Source organism: Delphinapterus leucas, unplaced genomic scaffold, assembly GCF_059928025.1.
Source record: "Delphinapterus leucas isolate spDelLeu-1000000601 "Yukka" unplaced genomic scaffold, BTC_Dleu_Yukka2 spDelLeu_asBTCV2_sq72, whole genome shotgun sequence".
NCBI lineage: Eukaryota > Metazoa > Chordata > Mammalia > Artiodactyla > Monodontidae > Delphinapterus > Delphinapterus leucas.
In genome coordinates this window covers 289,369-305,563 of record NW_028322281.1, presented here as the reverse complement: position 1 = coordinate 305,563, position 16,195 = coordinate 289,369, and the positions used below count along the sequence as shown (strand labels likewise).

At 38.8% G+C, this 16,195-nt stretch overlaps 1 protein-coding gene across 1 annotated transcript in view; it reads left to right on the top strand.

Moving 5' to 3' along the window:
- The window catches only part of SNAP91 (synaptosome associated protein 91), a 156,160-nt gene that overhangs the window by 46,528 nt on the left and 93,437 nt on the right, over positions 1-16,195 (top strand). The window contains exons 2-6 of the mRNA XM_089906135.1: positions 6,743-6,885; positions 7,524-7,599; positions 8,354-8,456; positions 10,219-10,312; positions 11,983-12,094. Coding sequence (XP_089762261.1) covers positions 6,743-6,885; positions 7,524-7,599; positions 8,354-8,456; positions 10,219-10,312; positions 11,983-12,094 — 528 coding nt within the window. The remainder of the gene's footprint in view (positions 1-6,742; positions 6,886-7,523; positions 7,600-8,353; positions 8,457-10,218; positions 10,313-11,982; positions 12,095-16,195) is intronic.

Here is a 16,195-nt window from a genome sequence, read left to right as displayed (position 1 = left end):
TAGTTTTCTCTGGGTATATGCCCAGTAATGGGATTGCTGGGTCATATGGTAATTTTAGTTTTAGTTTTTTAAGGAACCTCCATACTGTTCTCCATAGTGGCTGTATCAATTTACATTCCCACCAACAGTGCAAGAGGGTTCCCTTTTCTCCACACCCTCTCCAGCATTTGTTTTTAGTAGATTTTCTGATGATGCCCATTCTAACTGCTGTGAGGTGATACCTCATTGTACTTTTGATTTGCATTTCTCTAATAATTAGTGATGTTGAGCAGCTTTTCATGTGCTTCTTGGCCATCTGTATGTCTTCTTTGGAGAAATGTCTATGTAGGTCATCTCCCCATTTATGGATTGGGTTGTTTGTTTTTTTAATATTGAGCTGCATGAGCTGTTTATATATTTTGGAGATGAATCCTTTGTCTGTTGATTCGTTTGCAAATATTTTCTCCCATTCTGAGAGTTGTCTTTTCATCTTGTTTGTAGTTTCCTTTGCTTTGCAAAAGCTTTTAAGTTTCATTAGGTCCCATTTGTTTATTTTTTTTATTTTTTTTTAACATCTTTATTGGGGTATAATTGCTTTACAATGGTGTGTTAGTTTCTGCTTTATAACAAAGTGAATCAGTTATACATACATATACATATGTTCCCATATGTCTTCCCTCTTGCATCTCCCTCCCTCCCACTCTCCCTATCCCACCCCTCCAGGCTGTCACAAAGCACCGAGCTAATATCCCTGTGCCATGCGGCTGCTTCCCACTAGCTATCTACCTTACTACGTTTGTTAGTGTGTATATGTCCATGACTCTCTCTCGCCCTATCAAAGCTCACCCTTCCCCCTCCCCATATCCTCAAGTCTGTTCTCCAGTAGGTCTGCGTCTTTATTCCTGTCTTACCCCTAGGTTCTTCATGACATTTTTTTCCCTTAAATTATATATATATGTGTTAGCATACGGTATTTGTCTTTTTCTTTCTGACTTACTTCACTCTGTATGACAGACTCTAGTTCTATCCATCTCATTACAAATAGCTCGATTTCGTTTCTTTTTAAGGCTGAGTAATATTCCATTGTATATATGTGCCACATCTTCTTTATCCATTCATCCAATGATGGGCACTTAGGTTGCTTCCATCTCCGGGCTATTGTAAATAGAGCTGCAATGAACATTCTGGTACATGACTCTTTTTGAATTTTGGTTTTCTCAGGGTATATGCCCAGTAGTGGGATTGCTGGGTCATATGGTAATTCTATTTGTAGTTTTTTAAGGAATCTCCATACTGTTCTCCATAGTGGCTGAACCAATTCACATTCCCACCAGCAGTGCAAGAGTGTTCCCTTTTCTCCACACCCTCTCCAGCATTTATTTGTTTCTAGATTTTTTGATGATGGCCATTCTGACTGGTGTGAGATGATATCTCATTGTAGTTTTGATTTGCATTTCTCTAATGATTAATGATGTTGAGCATTCTTTCACGTGTTTGTTGGCATTCTGTATATCTTCTTTGGAGAAATGTCTATTTAGGTCTTCTGCCCATTTTTGGATTGGGTTGTTTGTTTTTTGGTTATTGAGCTGCATGAGCTGCTTGTAAATTTTGGAGATTAATCCTTTGTCAGTTGCTTCATTTGCAAATATTTTCTCCCATTCTGAGGGTTGTCTTTTGGTCTTGTTTATGGTTTCCTTTGCTGTGCAAAAGCTTTGAAGTTTAATTAGGTCCCATTTGTTTATTTTTGTTTTTATTTCCATTACTCTAGGAGGTAGGTCAAAAAAGATCTTGCTGTGATTTATGTCAGAGAGTGTTCTTCCTTTCTTTTCCTCTAAGAGTTTTATAGTGTCCGGTCTTACATTTAGGTCTTTAATCCATTTTGAGTTTATTTTTGTGTATGGTGTTAGGGAGTGTTCTAATTTCATTCTTTTACATGTAGCTATCCAGTTTTCCCAGCACCACTTACTGAAGAGGCTGTCTTTTCTACATTGTATATCCTTGCCTCTTTTGTCATAGATAAGTTGACCATAGGCGTGTGGGTTTATCTCTGGGCTTTCTATCCTGTTCCATTGATCTATATTTCTGTTTTTGTGCCAGTACCATATTGTCTAATTACTGTAGCTTTGTAGTATAGTCTGAAGCCAGGGAGCCTGATTCCTCCAGCTCCATTTTTTTTCCCTCAAGTCTGCTTTGGCTATTCGGGGTCTTTTGTGTCGCCATACAAATTTTAAGATTTTTTGTTCTAGTTCCGTAAAAAATGCCATTGGTAATTTGATAGGGATTGCATTGAATCTGTAGATTGCTTTGGGTAGTATAGTCATTTTCACAATATTGATTCTTCCAATCCAAGGACATAGTATATATCTCCATCTGTTGGTATCATCTTTAATTTCTTTCATCAGTGTCTTATAGTTTTCTGCATACAGAAAACTTTTGTCTTTTGTCTCCCTAGGTAGGTTTATTCCTAGGTATTTTATTCTTTTGTTGCCATGATAAATGGGAGTGTTTCCTTAATTTCTCTGTCAGATTTTTTATCATTAGTGTATAGGAATGCAAGAGATTTCTGTGCATTAATTTTGTATCATGCAACTTTGCCAAATTCATTGATTAGCTTTAGTAGTTTTCTGGTGGCATCTTTAGGATTCTCAATGTATAGTATCATGTCATCTGCAAACAGTGACAGTTTTACTTCTTCTTTTCCAATTTGTATTCCTTTTATTTCTTTTTCTTCTCTGATTGCCGTGGCTAGGACTTACAAAACTATGTTGAATAATAGTGGTGAGAGTGGACATCCTTGTCTTTTTCCTGATCTTAGAGGAAATGGTTTTGGTTTTTCACCATTGAGAATGATGTTTGCTGTGAGTTTGTCGTATATGGCCTTTATCATGTTGAGGTAGATTCCCTCTACACCCACTTTCTGGAGAGTTTTTATCATAAACGGGTGTTGACTTTTGTCAAAAGCTTTTTCTGCCTCTATTTAGATGATCATATGGTTTTTCATCTTCAGTTTGTTAATATGGTGTGTCACATTGATTTGCATATATTGAAGAATCCTTGCATCCCTGGGATAAATCCCACTTGATCATGGTGTATGATCCTTTTAATGTGTTGTTGGATTCTGTTTGCTAGTATTTTGTTGAGGATTTTTGCCTCTATATTCATGAGTGATATTGGTCTCTAATTTTCTTTTTCTGTAGTATCTTTGTCTGGTTTCGGTATCAGGGTGATGGTGACCTCATAGAATGAGTTTGGGAGTGTTCCTTCCTCTGCAGTTGTTTGGAAGACTTTCAGAAGGATGGGTGTTAGTGCTTCTCTGAATATTTGATAGAATTCACCTGTGAAGGCATCTGGTCCTGGACTTTTGTTTGTTGGCAGATTTTTAATCACAGTTTCAATTTCATTACTTGTGATTGGTCTGTTCATATTTTCTATTTCTTCCTGGTTCAGTCTTGGAAGGTTATAACTTTCTAAGAATGTGTCCATTTCTTCCAGGTTGTCCATTTTATTTGCATAGAGTTGCTTGTCGTAGTCTCTTAAGATGCTTTGTATTTCTGCGGTGTCTGTTGTTACTTCTCCTTTTTCATTTCTAATTTTATTGATTTCAGTCCTCTCCCTCTTTTTCTTGATGAGTCTGGCTAATGGCTTATCAATTTTGTTTATCTTCTCGAAGAACCAGCTTTTAGTTTTATTGATCTTTACTACTGTTTTCTTTGTTTCTATTTCTTTTATTTCTGCTCTGATCTTTATGATTTCTTTCCTTCTGCTAACTTTGGGTTTTGTTTGTTCTTCTTTCTCTAGTTCCTTTAGGTGTAAGGTTAAATTGTTTATTTGAGATTTTTCTTGTTTCTTGAGGCAGGCTTGTATTGCTATAAACTTCCCTCTTAGAATTGCTTTTGCTGCATCCCATAGGTTTTGGATCATCGTGTTGTCATTGTCATTTGTCTCTAGGTATTTTTTTATTTCCTCTTTGATTTCTTCACTGATCTCTTGGTTATTTAGTAACATATTGTTTAGCCTCCATGTGTTTGTGTTTTTTACATTTTTTTCCCTGTAATTGATTTCTAGTCTCATAGTGTTGTGGTCAGAAGAGATGCTTGATATGATTTCAGTTTTCTTAAATTTACTGAGGATTCATTTGGGACCCAAGATGTGATCTGTCCTGGAGACTGTTCCGTGCACACTTGAGAAGAAAATGTAATCTGCTGTTTTTAGATGGAATGTCCCATAAATATGAATTAAATCTATCTGGTCTGTTGTGTCATTTAAAGCTTGTGTTTCCGTATTAATTTTCTGTTTGGATGATCTGTCCATTGGTGTAAGTGAGGTGTTAAAGTCCCCCACTATTATTGTGTTACTGTCGATTTCCTCTTTTATAGCTGTTAGCAGTAACCTTATGTGTGGAAGTGCTACTATTTTGGGTGCATATATATTTATAATTGTTATATCATTGATCATTATGTAGTGTCCTTCCTTGTGTCTTGTAACATTCTTTATTTTAAAGTCTATTTTATCTGATATAAGTATTGCTACTCCAGCTTTCTTTTGATTTCCAATTGCATGGAATATCTTTTTCCAGCCCCTCCGTTTCACTCTGTATGTGTCCCTAGGTCTGAAGTGGGTCTCTTGTAGATATCATATATATGGGTCTTGTTTTTCTATCTGTTTAGCCAGTCTGTGTCTTTTGGTTGGGGTATTTAATCCATTTACATTCAGGGTTATTATCGATATGTATGTTCCTATTACCATTTTCTTAATTGTTTTGGGTTTGCTTTTGTAGGTCCTTTTCTTCTCTTGTGTTTCCCGCTTAGAGAAGTTCCTTTAGCATTTGTTGTAGAGCTGGTTTGGTGGTGCTGAATTCTCTTAGCTTTTGCTTGTCTGTAAAGCTTTTGATTTCTGCATTGAATCTGAATGATATCCTTTCTGGGTAGAGTAATCTTGGTTGTAGTTTCTTCCCTTTCATCACTTTAAATATATCATGCCACTCCCTTCTGGCTTGTAGAGTTTCTGCTGAGAAATCAGCTGTTAACCTTATGGGGATTCCCTTGTATGTTATTTGTCATGTTTCCCTTGTTGCTCTCAGTAATTTTTCTTTGTCTTTAATTTTTGCCAATTTGATTACTATGTGTCTCGGCATGTTTCCACCTAGGTTTTTCCTGTATGGGACTTTCTGCACTTCCTGGACTTGGGTGGCTATTTCCTTTCCCATGTTAAGGAAGTTTTCAACTCTAATCTCTTCAAATATTTTCTCTGGTCCTTTCTCTCTCTCTTCTCCTTCTGGGACCTCTATAATGTGAATGTTGTTTTGTTTATTGTTGTCCCAGAGGTCTCTTAGGCTGTCTTCATTTCTTTTCATTCTTTTTTCTTTATTCTCTTCTGCAGCAGTGAATTCCACCATTCTGTCTTCCAGGTCACTTATCCATTCTTCTGCCTCAGTTATTCTGCTCTGGATTCCTTCTAGTGTATTTTTAATTTCAGTTATTGTATTGTTCATCTCTTTTTGTTTATTTTTTAATTTTTCTAGGTCTTTGTTAAACATTTCTTACATCTTCTCGATCTTTGCCTCCATTCTTTTTCCGAGGTCCTGAATCATCTTCACTATCATTATTCTGAATTCTTTTTCTGGAAGGTTGCCTATCTCCACTTCATTTAGTTGTTTTTTGGAAATTTTTCTTGTTCCTTCATCTGGTACATAGCCCTCTGCCTTTTCATCTTGTCTGTCTTTCTGTGAATGTGGTTTTTGTTCCACAGGCTGCAGGACTGTAGTTCTTCTTGCTTCTGCTGTCTGCCCTCTGGTGGATAAGGCTATCTGAGAGGCTTGTGCAAGTTTCCTGATGGGAGGGACTGGTGGTGGGTAGAGCTGGCTGTTGCTCTGGTGGGCAGAGCTCAGTAAAACTTTAATCTGCTGACCGCTGATGGGTGGGGCTGGGTTCCCTCCCTGTTGGTTTTTTGGCCTGAGGCAACCCAACACTGGAGCCTACCGGGGCTCTTTGGTGGGGCTAATGGCAGACTCTGGGAGGGCTCACACCAAGGAGTACTTCCCAGAACTTCTGCTGCCAGTGTCCTTGTCCCTTGGTGATCCACAGCTGCCCCCTGCCTCTGCAGGAGACCCTCCAACACTAGCAGGTAGGTCTGTTTCAGTCTCTTATAGGGTCACTGCTCCATCGCCCTGGGTCCCGATGCGCACACTACTTTGTGTGTGCCCTCTAAGAGTGGAGTCTCTGTTTCCCCCAGTCCTGTCAAAGTCCTGCAGTGCAATCCCGCTAGCCTTCAAAGTCTTGGTTCTCTAGGAATTCCTCCTCCCGTTGCCAGACCCCCAGGTTGGGAAGCCCGACGTGGGGTCAGAACGTTCATTCCAGTGGGTGGACTTCTGTGATATAAGTGTTCTCCAGTTTGTGAGTCACCCACCCAGCAGTTATGGGATTTGATTTTATTGTGATTGCGCCCCTCCTACCGTCTCATTGTGGCTTCTCCTTTGCCTTTGGATGTGGGGTATCTTTTTTGGTGAGTTCCAGTGTCTTCCTGTCGATGATTGTTCAGCAGTTAGTTTTGATTCCCATGCTCTCGCAAGAGGGAGTGAGAGCACATCCTTCTGCTCCACCATCTTGAACCAATCTCTCTGACATTTAATTTTTGAAAATCTTTTTAGCTGTTGTCAGTGCAATTTTGGACTCATAAACTCAACAGGTTTAAATGTTTAAAATTTGAAATGAAATTTTTTAATGCAATCATTAGTGTCATTGACTGAAATCTTCTATTTCCATAGATTTGATCCAGGCTACCAATGAGACCAATGTTAATATTCCTCAGATGGCGGACACGCTCTTTGAGCGGGCAACAAACAGTAGCTGGGTGGTTGTATTTAAAGCTTTAGTCACTACGCATCATCTCATGGTGCATGGAAATGAGGTAAGCCATGTAGACCTAACTTTTCTTTTTCTGGCAGGGGAGGGAGGCTGGTGATGACTTAAGTTTCTTAAGCTTTCACTAATTAGGAGAAAAATAAGAGGAAGTATATGGTTCAGAGTCATCTGGAGTACAATTTTAATCTACTGTTTAGCTGTTTTTCAGAAATATGTTGTCAGACATTTTGTTAGGGATATCAAAGTGTTAAATCTGTATATACCATGTAAATGTATTAATGGACAAAAATATTAGGAGAAAGGAACAACAAGATTATTTTCCCATTGGGAAGTAATTCTTTGTGCCTCTGTGTGAAAATTGCTTTCATAAAAATGTTTAATTTTGGAAAATATTGACTAAACTAAAAATTAGCCATTTTATATGGGATACCTACCGAATCCTATTAAATTGCAGTGTTTCTGTTATATACAGAAATGAAAGATCACACAATTTAATTCGATTTCAGTGGGTCTGATCAGTTTTTATTCCCCCTCAGAGAAAGCCCGCAGACTAGGAAACTTTATACTGAGTAAAAAAGAGCACAATGAGAATTTATGTTTTTAGAAAATTGTCTTTAGTATCAGAACTTGTTTAAAGTAGTGATTTCAGAATATTGATGTTTAGTTCTGACTTTTGTTTTTCAGAGATTTATTCAGTATTTGGCCTCTAGAAATACACTGTTCAATCTCAGTAATTTTTTGGACAAAAGTGGATCCCATGGTGAGAATATTATGTTTTACAATTTTCTTGCTAATGTTTTTGATGCAGAATTTTTTGATTTTTGAAGTGAGGTTATTAATTAAAAATCCGTGTTAACTGATAGCTCCATTGGATATAAAAGGGAAAAAAATGTAAACCTAACTATATAGTTACTTTATATTAGCTTTAAAATACTTAATTGTTATGCAACTCAGCATATGAATTATACATTAATTCTATTTCTTGTCTTTTTCAGTGTTTACCTTAAAAAGTAACAGTGGGTATGTTAGATCCACAATTGTTTGTTAATGAAGGTGTAAGAGACAATGAAATGAAAAAGTACTTTGCCAATGAAAAATAACCCAGTTTTAAATGTTTTTTTGTAAAGTAATAGAATTTGTACTGCAGTCATTTGTTCATTCAGCATATTTACTGGTTGTCACTTAATGTATAAGGCAAGCACACCAAGCACGTGGATAGTTCTCAGATAGCTACATGTATTAAATCTGCAACAGTGAACAAAAATGCAAGGAAAAATCAGAAAAGGCATTCTGTACAAAGATGGTAGCATATCTAAATTGAATAGTCTTGGAATGTCTCATGCCAAAAGTATTTTTGCCTGAAGTAGGATTTTAAATGAGGCCTGTCTGGTACACTTATTGACCTCATCTTAGAATTATTTATATTTGAGGAGTTTAAAAAAAAATTGGAGCTAGCAAAGCACAGTTGAAGGTATTTTATTAATTAGTTTTATCTCCTCTGCCCCTCTCCCCAGGTTATGATATGTCTACCTTCATAAGGCGCTATAGTAGATATTTGAATGAAAAGGCTTTCTCTTACAGACAGATGGCATTTGATTTTGCCAGAGTGAAGAAAGGGTATGTTTTTTCTTTCTCATATTTATTTGAGCAGAAGAAGTCTTTGAGACATACTTGATTTATCTCAACTAAGTTAATTGCCAACTAGTTTTGATCATGAAGGCCCAGTTTATAATAACCTAAAAAAAAACCTCAATAACATTATGCAAGTTAGCCTTGTGGTTGCAATGTTACTTATTTATATTTTCATGCAGAAAATCTGATTTGCTGCTCAGAGTTGACATGGTACAACATTTTATTTTGTTAAAATCAACTCAAAATTCTTCAACAGTTATATACCTTCAAATAATTTTAAATGGAGAGAATTTAAACAAGTTTCATTTAAAAGAACATGGCTGTAGTCGACAATAGTTATTTCATTGTGTTTTGATTGAGGTGAAACTGAACTGTATGTGTGTGTGGAGATCTGTCACAGATTTGGAGAACAGATAACACTGTCCAACTGTTATACATGCACACACACAAACACATGAAAACACACCATATCTGAACTAATTATTAATACTAACCATTGATTAGGAAAAATCTCATTGATACAGACTCCTTGCATGTTTAATTCATAATTGCTATTTATTTCCCTCTAAATAGATGTTTGAGTTTAATTAAAAGTGTTCAGCTGTAGATCTGTGCAAATCTTCTATCCATTCCTAATTTGAAATAATGGCAACATATTGTACAAAGTTTAATATTTTAGTCTCAAGAATTCACACAAAGAGATATAACTCTGTTTTCTGATAGCTGACCTCAACTTAGCTTTGAACGACTTTTTTTTTTATCATGGTAGTGAAAAATATAAACTTGCCTATTCAAAATAAACTAGTTTCTTGTGGGTGAAGATTTTATAAAATTAAGGTTTGAGTTCATCCCCATCTCATTAGAGATGATTCTAGTTGCTATGCCTTCCTCTGACTTCTTACATGGCCCTGGGCAGCCGTGGCTGATGTTCCGAGCTGGATTGTGACCTCTCCACGATATGTCCACAGCCTTCTTAGAAACTTCTGCACCGCTGAGTGCACATAAGGGCACTTTGGGATGCTTTCCCTACCGTTGAGGTGGGAGAGACCGAAAGCTGCCATTATCAGCGCAGTCATGTCACCTGGGCATTTTCCTCAGATGTTTCACTCCTGCTGCTTCTTGACCATCTCTGGATACAGGAGCTCTCTAAGAGGCCTGTGGGTGGGTGCAGGCTTCAGTGCCCCTTACGATGCACCCTTCAGTGCTAACCTCCAGTCACGTTCTCTACAGCTGGTTAAACTCAGCTCTTTTTGACCAAACTGCAAATCAGAATGCCTTTTTCTTCACTTGATGGTTAATAGTATAAATTCTGTTCCCAGTCCTACAGGTTTTGAAGACTTCCAAGACATGTTTTCTCTCTCTCTCTCTCAAAAACAAACAAACTGGGGTTTAGGAAACCTAGATTTTTAATACTACTATTTCTAGATTTTTAATACTACTAAATCTATAGTAATACTACTATAGATTTAGAAAAATCCATTCATAAATTCAGCTGGCCTCTTTTATCCAGACCACATTGCTTTCTTCCTGAGGGCAGTGCATAGAAAGCACAGCCTTTGTGGTTAAGGAATGCATGTGGGTGAGAAGGAGTATAGAGAAGGAACCCAGCCAAAGCCTCTTCACATCTTAGAATCATCCCAGGAGATTAACAAGGAAATAGGAGGAAAACAGTTTGGAACAATGCATGTGGTCTCAAATTTTCCACATACAAGTAAGTCTTACCTTTTTGGTTTTTGTTAAATTGTAGGGCTGATGGTGTCATGAGGATAATGGCTCCTGAGAAACTACTGAAGAGTATGCCCATACTACAGGGACAGATTGATGCACTGCTGGAATTCGACGTACGTACCTCACCAGAAAATGCTTCTTACACAATCATGCTGCCTTTTATTTGAAGGTGGGCTACAGATAAGGAATTTCCTCAGGAGACAGATTTAGGTCTCCCTCATATAGTTGAATTAGATGAACGCTTAGTTTAGGCTATCAGTGAGGAATAGAGGATTTTGGTTGTCCAGATTGTCAGAGAAGTTTACAGGTGTTTACTTCAGTCATGGAAAACTACGAGTGGTGCATTCTTGGATCCCCATGTTCAGAGCAGGATGGTGGCCTCCTGTTGTGTTTGACAGAATAAAGTAGCTGCAAAACATATGTTCTGGCAGCTAAATACCCCAGCCTGCTATTAGAAACTATTTTATACAGTCTGTTTAAATGGCACCATCCATGGAAGAGAATTATTTTTGTTTTGTCATGGTCCTTCTTCCTGCCAATACCAACGTGGCTTGTCTCTTAAAACCAAACCTGTATCTTGACTGTGATGGTGGATACACTAACTTACACATGCGATAAGATGATGTAGAACTAAACATACACACAACAGGTAAAACGGGAAATATGAGTAAGATGGGTGGATTGTATTGATATCAGTATCCTGGTTGTGACATTGTACTATAATTTTGCAAGATTTTACCTCTGGGAGAAACTGGTAAGTAGTAAATGGGAATCTCTATATTTTTCACAGTTTCATGTGGATTTGCAGTTATTTCAAACTAAAAATTTTAATTGATGAAACATACCTGATTTGTGAAAATAAAATGTTCTGCCCTGTAGGAAGATTCTTAACTCACATTGTTATCTTTCCTCTGTTTTGGTGGTTGCTTAAAACAAAGATTTTCCTCAAATATTAGTAACTAAAATCTCTGTTAAGATTATGGTTTCGTCTATCCTGGTCACAACACCCAACTCCTGTGAAATTTCATTTAAAGCAGCAAACCATCTTACTGTTTTTTTTTTTTTTTTTCCATCTTACTGTTTTTTGACAGATTTGACAGTAAGGACGTCACTAGGTATATATGGAATTGCTTCTCTTAACTTTTTTTCTTATTATTCATTTTTCTTTGTTTTCCTTACCCTTAATGTTGGTACTGTATTACTTAAAGGAGAAAAGAAGTCAGAAAAGGAAAAAGAGCAGAGCATGAGGAGTTGTGAGCAAGGACTGGGAAATGGAGAGAAATCATTCTTCTTTGTGCTAGTGATTAGAGTATTTGCTGGGTGGGCGAATACTGTGAGTCTCCAGAACTATTTTAGGGGTAGCCGGCTAAGGTATGTTTTCCCTGTGCTAGGCTTCCTCTCTGAGTCACTGCAGGCCCCTGGAGCCTGAACCCTTCCACAGAGATCGTTACCCAGGGGAAGGAGAAGAATGTAATATGGCATAGTAAAAGCAACAGGAGTTCAGGTGTTCAAAAGTTGGATTTGATTTATCTGTGGATCATTAATCACATAGAATGTATATATGTCTTTTAATTGATAGGACTAATTTCATTGACTTAAATTGAAGCAAAAAAAAATAGGCAATCCAGTTTTTGATATTGGTAGTGTTACTCAAAGAGTTATGCAGCATTTGGTGAATATGAATGAATTTCTTAGTCATCATTTGAGACTTCTTAACATGCTCTGAGAAAAATTGTCATTTGATGATCTGCAGTTAACTTATGAAATTTTCATCTGTTTCTAGGTACATCCAAATGAACTAACAAATGGTGTCATAAATGCTGCATTTATGCTTCTTTTCAAGGACCTTATCAAACTTTTTGCTTGCTACAATGATGGAGTTATTAATTTACTTGGTAGGTAGAACTACTGCATGGTGTCTGTGAAGAGAGACTGTATCAGAATGCAAAGATGTGGATGCTACAGACTTCATAAAAATCTAAATACACGGCTCATTCAGGTCACATTTCTGTGTGTGTTCTTATGTCGAGATTAAGTGCAGGGAATGGAAAGCTTTCTAGGTATTTTCAGCAGAAAGAGATTTCATACAGGGATTTTGATGCTTACAAAATTTTGGAATGACCGAAGGAGCAGGTTCTAGGCTTTGCCTCTTAGAATAAGTCCCATAACAATACATAACTGTTCCACTGTGCTGACAGCTACCTCTGATGCCTCCCCTGGAGTTGCTCCTATTTTGATGTAGTTCCATACATCTCACTATCTTTCATTTGCCATAAAGTGAAAATCAGATAGATACACTGCTTGACGTTTGGCCTACAGTAAAAGATTTCTTTCTCCTGACAAGGTCACCCCTTTCTGGGATATAATGATTCAGCAAACCACTTCCACCTAGTGCCAGTCTGAGAAAACATCTCTAAACCAAGCTTGAATTATATTTTTCCCGCTGTCAGCTGGTCATAGGGATCTCCCAGAGGCTATAGGCATGATTGGAGGGAGAAGTAGCCGTCCAGAAGATGTAGGTATGCTGGGAGTATGGGCCACCTGTTCATACAACCTACATGGGTATTCAGGCACTGCTCGAGGCTGATCGCTTATATTACCACCTCCATTTGATGATGGAGTATATTCTTTTTTTTTTTTTTTTTTTTGATGGAGTATATTCTTGCACTTGTCTAGCTTTATGGTTTGGTGTATAAGATATCGCTTGAGGTCTTATGATCACTTGGTATTCTCTGGTCAGAACTTCAGTCTCTAGAAGCAAGCCTAGAGCAGTTTTTCCAAAGGAGATCAGTTACTATCTGAAAAAGAAATGGCCCTGCTCCAAAGCGCTAGAGGCTTCTGTTGTATTTTCCTATTGGCATGTGCCAGAGTTGTCCTGCAGCATTTGGATCTGCTGTAGACACTTGCAGCACCTTTAGCTTTGCAGGAACAAAGGCCCGAGTAGCCCCAGGTTGGAGCAGTTGCAGAGTCTTCCTTGAGCTGGGCCCTGCTTCCATCTGACACCATACACCGATACTCTGTTTAGAGCAGCACATACACATGTTGTCTATGCTACCTCCAAAACCGAAAAAAGCTCGGCAAAACTTTCGCCTGCATTTTCGTTACAGAGAGTGCAAGGTGAAGCAACGTGTCTTTCAGATGGAGGGGACCTTTGGACCCGCAGAAACTTCATCGATGTAGCAGGTCCCTGGGCTTTCATAGATTCTCTCTCCTTCCCCTTGACCTGCCTCTGACTTATTAGGCACCTAGCATACCTGAAATTCTTTCCCACCAGCCACAGTCAACCTGATGTCAAGTGATATCCAGTGGCATTATGACAACCAGAGAGGTTAATATACTTGAAATAAGACAGTGACCATGTACTGGCATCCCTGCCAGATGAAAGAAAACTACTTCTGATGGGCTGTGTTTACTGGGGTAGATAGAAGAGAACTTGCTAGTTTGATAGATGCTTATCACATGTCAGCAACTGTGCTGATTTTATGCTGGAAAGGAGGACACATCTGGATCTCTGCAAGTAAGGATCATCACCTGATTAAGTTTCCAGTAACCTACAGTTCATCTCTAAGATTCACTCATCTTTTGCACAAACCAGGTATGCAAGTTAACTGGGAATATGATGGAATTGCTACCCTGTATCTTTGTAGAGATCATGAAACCGATGTGGAGATCCTGCTAGGTTTAAAGTATTTCTGTGTATTTCAAAGTATTTCATCTATGTATTCAGGAAACTGGGGAAATAACCACTGACAGTTTCATGCATCCACTGGATCGAATTTTTTTAAAATCTCCTAATCCCCAGAAAGCCTCCACTCAGATCGGTAGAAAATGTAGTGACATTTTGGATCCCCAGAGACTAGCATCGGCTTAGAGTCTGTGTCCCTGAAAATTCTGGGTATGTCCCCTTTCCCATGTGTGTAGTCACTCTGGTAAGTGTCCCTTTGCAGAAGAGTAGGAATAGATGCTTTTGGCTGTGTTTCAAGGCTCTTACTCAAGAATATCTGGAGGGCTTATTAAAATTGAGGTTGCTGGATACTAACTCAGAGTTTCTAATTCAGTAGGTCTGGGGTAGGGCCTGAGAATTTGCATATCTAGTGAGGGCCTGGATGGTGCTGGGTTTGGGGAACTACAGTTTGGGAACCACTGTGTTAGATCCACTTCCGGATGTTCAGGCCAGCATTTTTTTTTTTTTAACATCTTTATTGGAGTATAATTGCTTTACAATGGTGTGTTAGTTTCTGCTTTATAACAAAGTGAATCAGCTATACATATGCATATATCTCCTCCCTCTTGTGTTTCCCTCCCACCCTCCCTATCCCACCCCTCTAGGTGGTCACAAAGCACCGAGCTGATCTCCTTGTGTTATGCGGCTCCTTCCCACTAGCTATCTATTTTACATTTGATAGTGTAGATATGTCCATGCTACTCTCTCACTTTGTCCCAGCTTACCCTTCCCACTCCCTGTGTCCTCAAGTCCATTCTCTACATCTGTGTCTTTATTCCTGTCCTGCTCCTAGGTTCATCAGAACCTTTTTTTCTTAGATTCCATATGTATGTGTTAACGTACAGTATTTGTTTTTCTCTTTCTGACTTACTTCACTCTGTATGACAGACTCTAGGTCCATCCACCTCACTACAAATAACTCAATTTCGTTTCTTTTTATGGCTGAGTAATATTCCGTTGTATATATGTGCCACATCTTTATCTATTCATCGGGTCGATGGACACTTAGGTTGCTTCCACCTCCTGGCTATACGGGCCAGCATTTTCAATCGGTGATTCTTGGCATGTTCACGCAAATTGGTGAATTATCAGTGACATCAGAAAAACGAACGTAATGGTCCTTCTTTACTGCTCAGAACCTTTAGAATTTATTTAAATTCTCTAGATTTTTATCAATTAGGATTGCCCGATTCAGGAGGAAAAAATTACAGGACGTCTCGTTCAGTTTGTATTCAGATCAACATGAGTAACTTTTTTAGTATTAGTAAGTCCCATGGAATATCTGGGACCTACTTATGCTAAAAATTATTTTTTACAATTTAAATTTAACTCAGTGTCTTGTATTTTATCTGGCATCCCGACTGCCGACATGGATTTGCACAGTCTTACACTTCTTTTAGCATGTATGTTTTTTTCCTCTTGAGTCAGGCTTTGTACCTGTCTCCTGAGGACATGCTGGATTGCTGGGTTCTAAATCTCATTCTAGGTATTGAAGCAGTTGGCAAGGGGAAGGGAGTAAGAAGTAGAGGGACAGAGCACGAGGAGAATTTTTTGCTTGTTTGTTTTGTTTTTTGCGGTATGTGGGCCTCCCACTACCGTGGCCTCTCCTGCCGCGGAGCACATGCTCCGGATGCACAGGCCCAGCGGCCACGGCCCATGGACCCAGCCGCTCCGCGGCATGTGGGACCCTCCCGGACCGGGGCACGAACCCGTGTCCCCTGCATCGGCAGGCGGACTCTCAACCACTGCGCCACCAGGGAAGCCCATGAGGAGAATTTTTATTCCCTCGTGGAAGGTGGGTTGATTACAGGATCTCCAAGCAATGCAGGACCAGCCTCTTCAGACTGAGAAAGAAAAGCTTTTCCAACAAGGGTAGCTCATTTTGGTTTGAATCTACCCAAGTACTTTCCTTTCCAGTTTTCTTTTTCAATAAGAGTCCTAACTTTCACAAAGGAGACCATGTTGAAGCTTGGAATTTAACTTGCCCACATACATTATAATTCAGCATCTCACAAGATTAGACTCTCTGACTTTGGCGATGACAGCCCTGTGTCTGTAGGGATAAGATTATTTTAGGGCAGCTTGGAGGACCACAGTCTGACTGGAGCCTGGAGCCAGTCATCTTAAACCCTGTGTTGTCGTTTTCCTTTTTAAGCTCTCCAGTGGAGTCGGGAGCAGCCGTCCACCCCACAGTTCCATCTGCCTTGTTCTCGTCATGGTCTATCCCAGCAGCTTCTTATTCTGATAAGCTCCATTCTAGGTGCTTATTTCA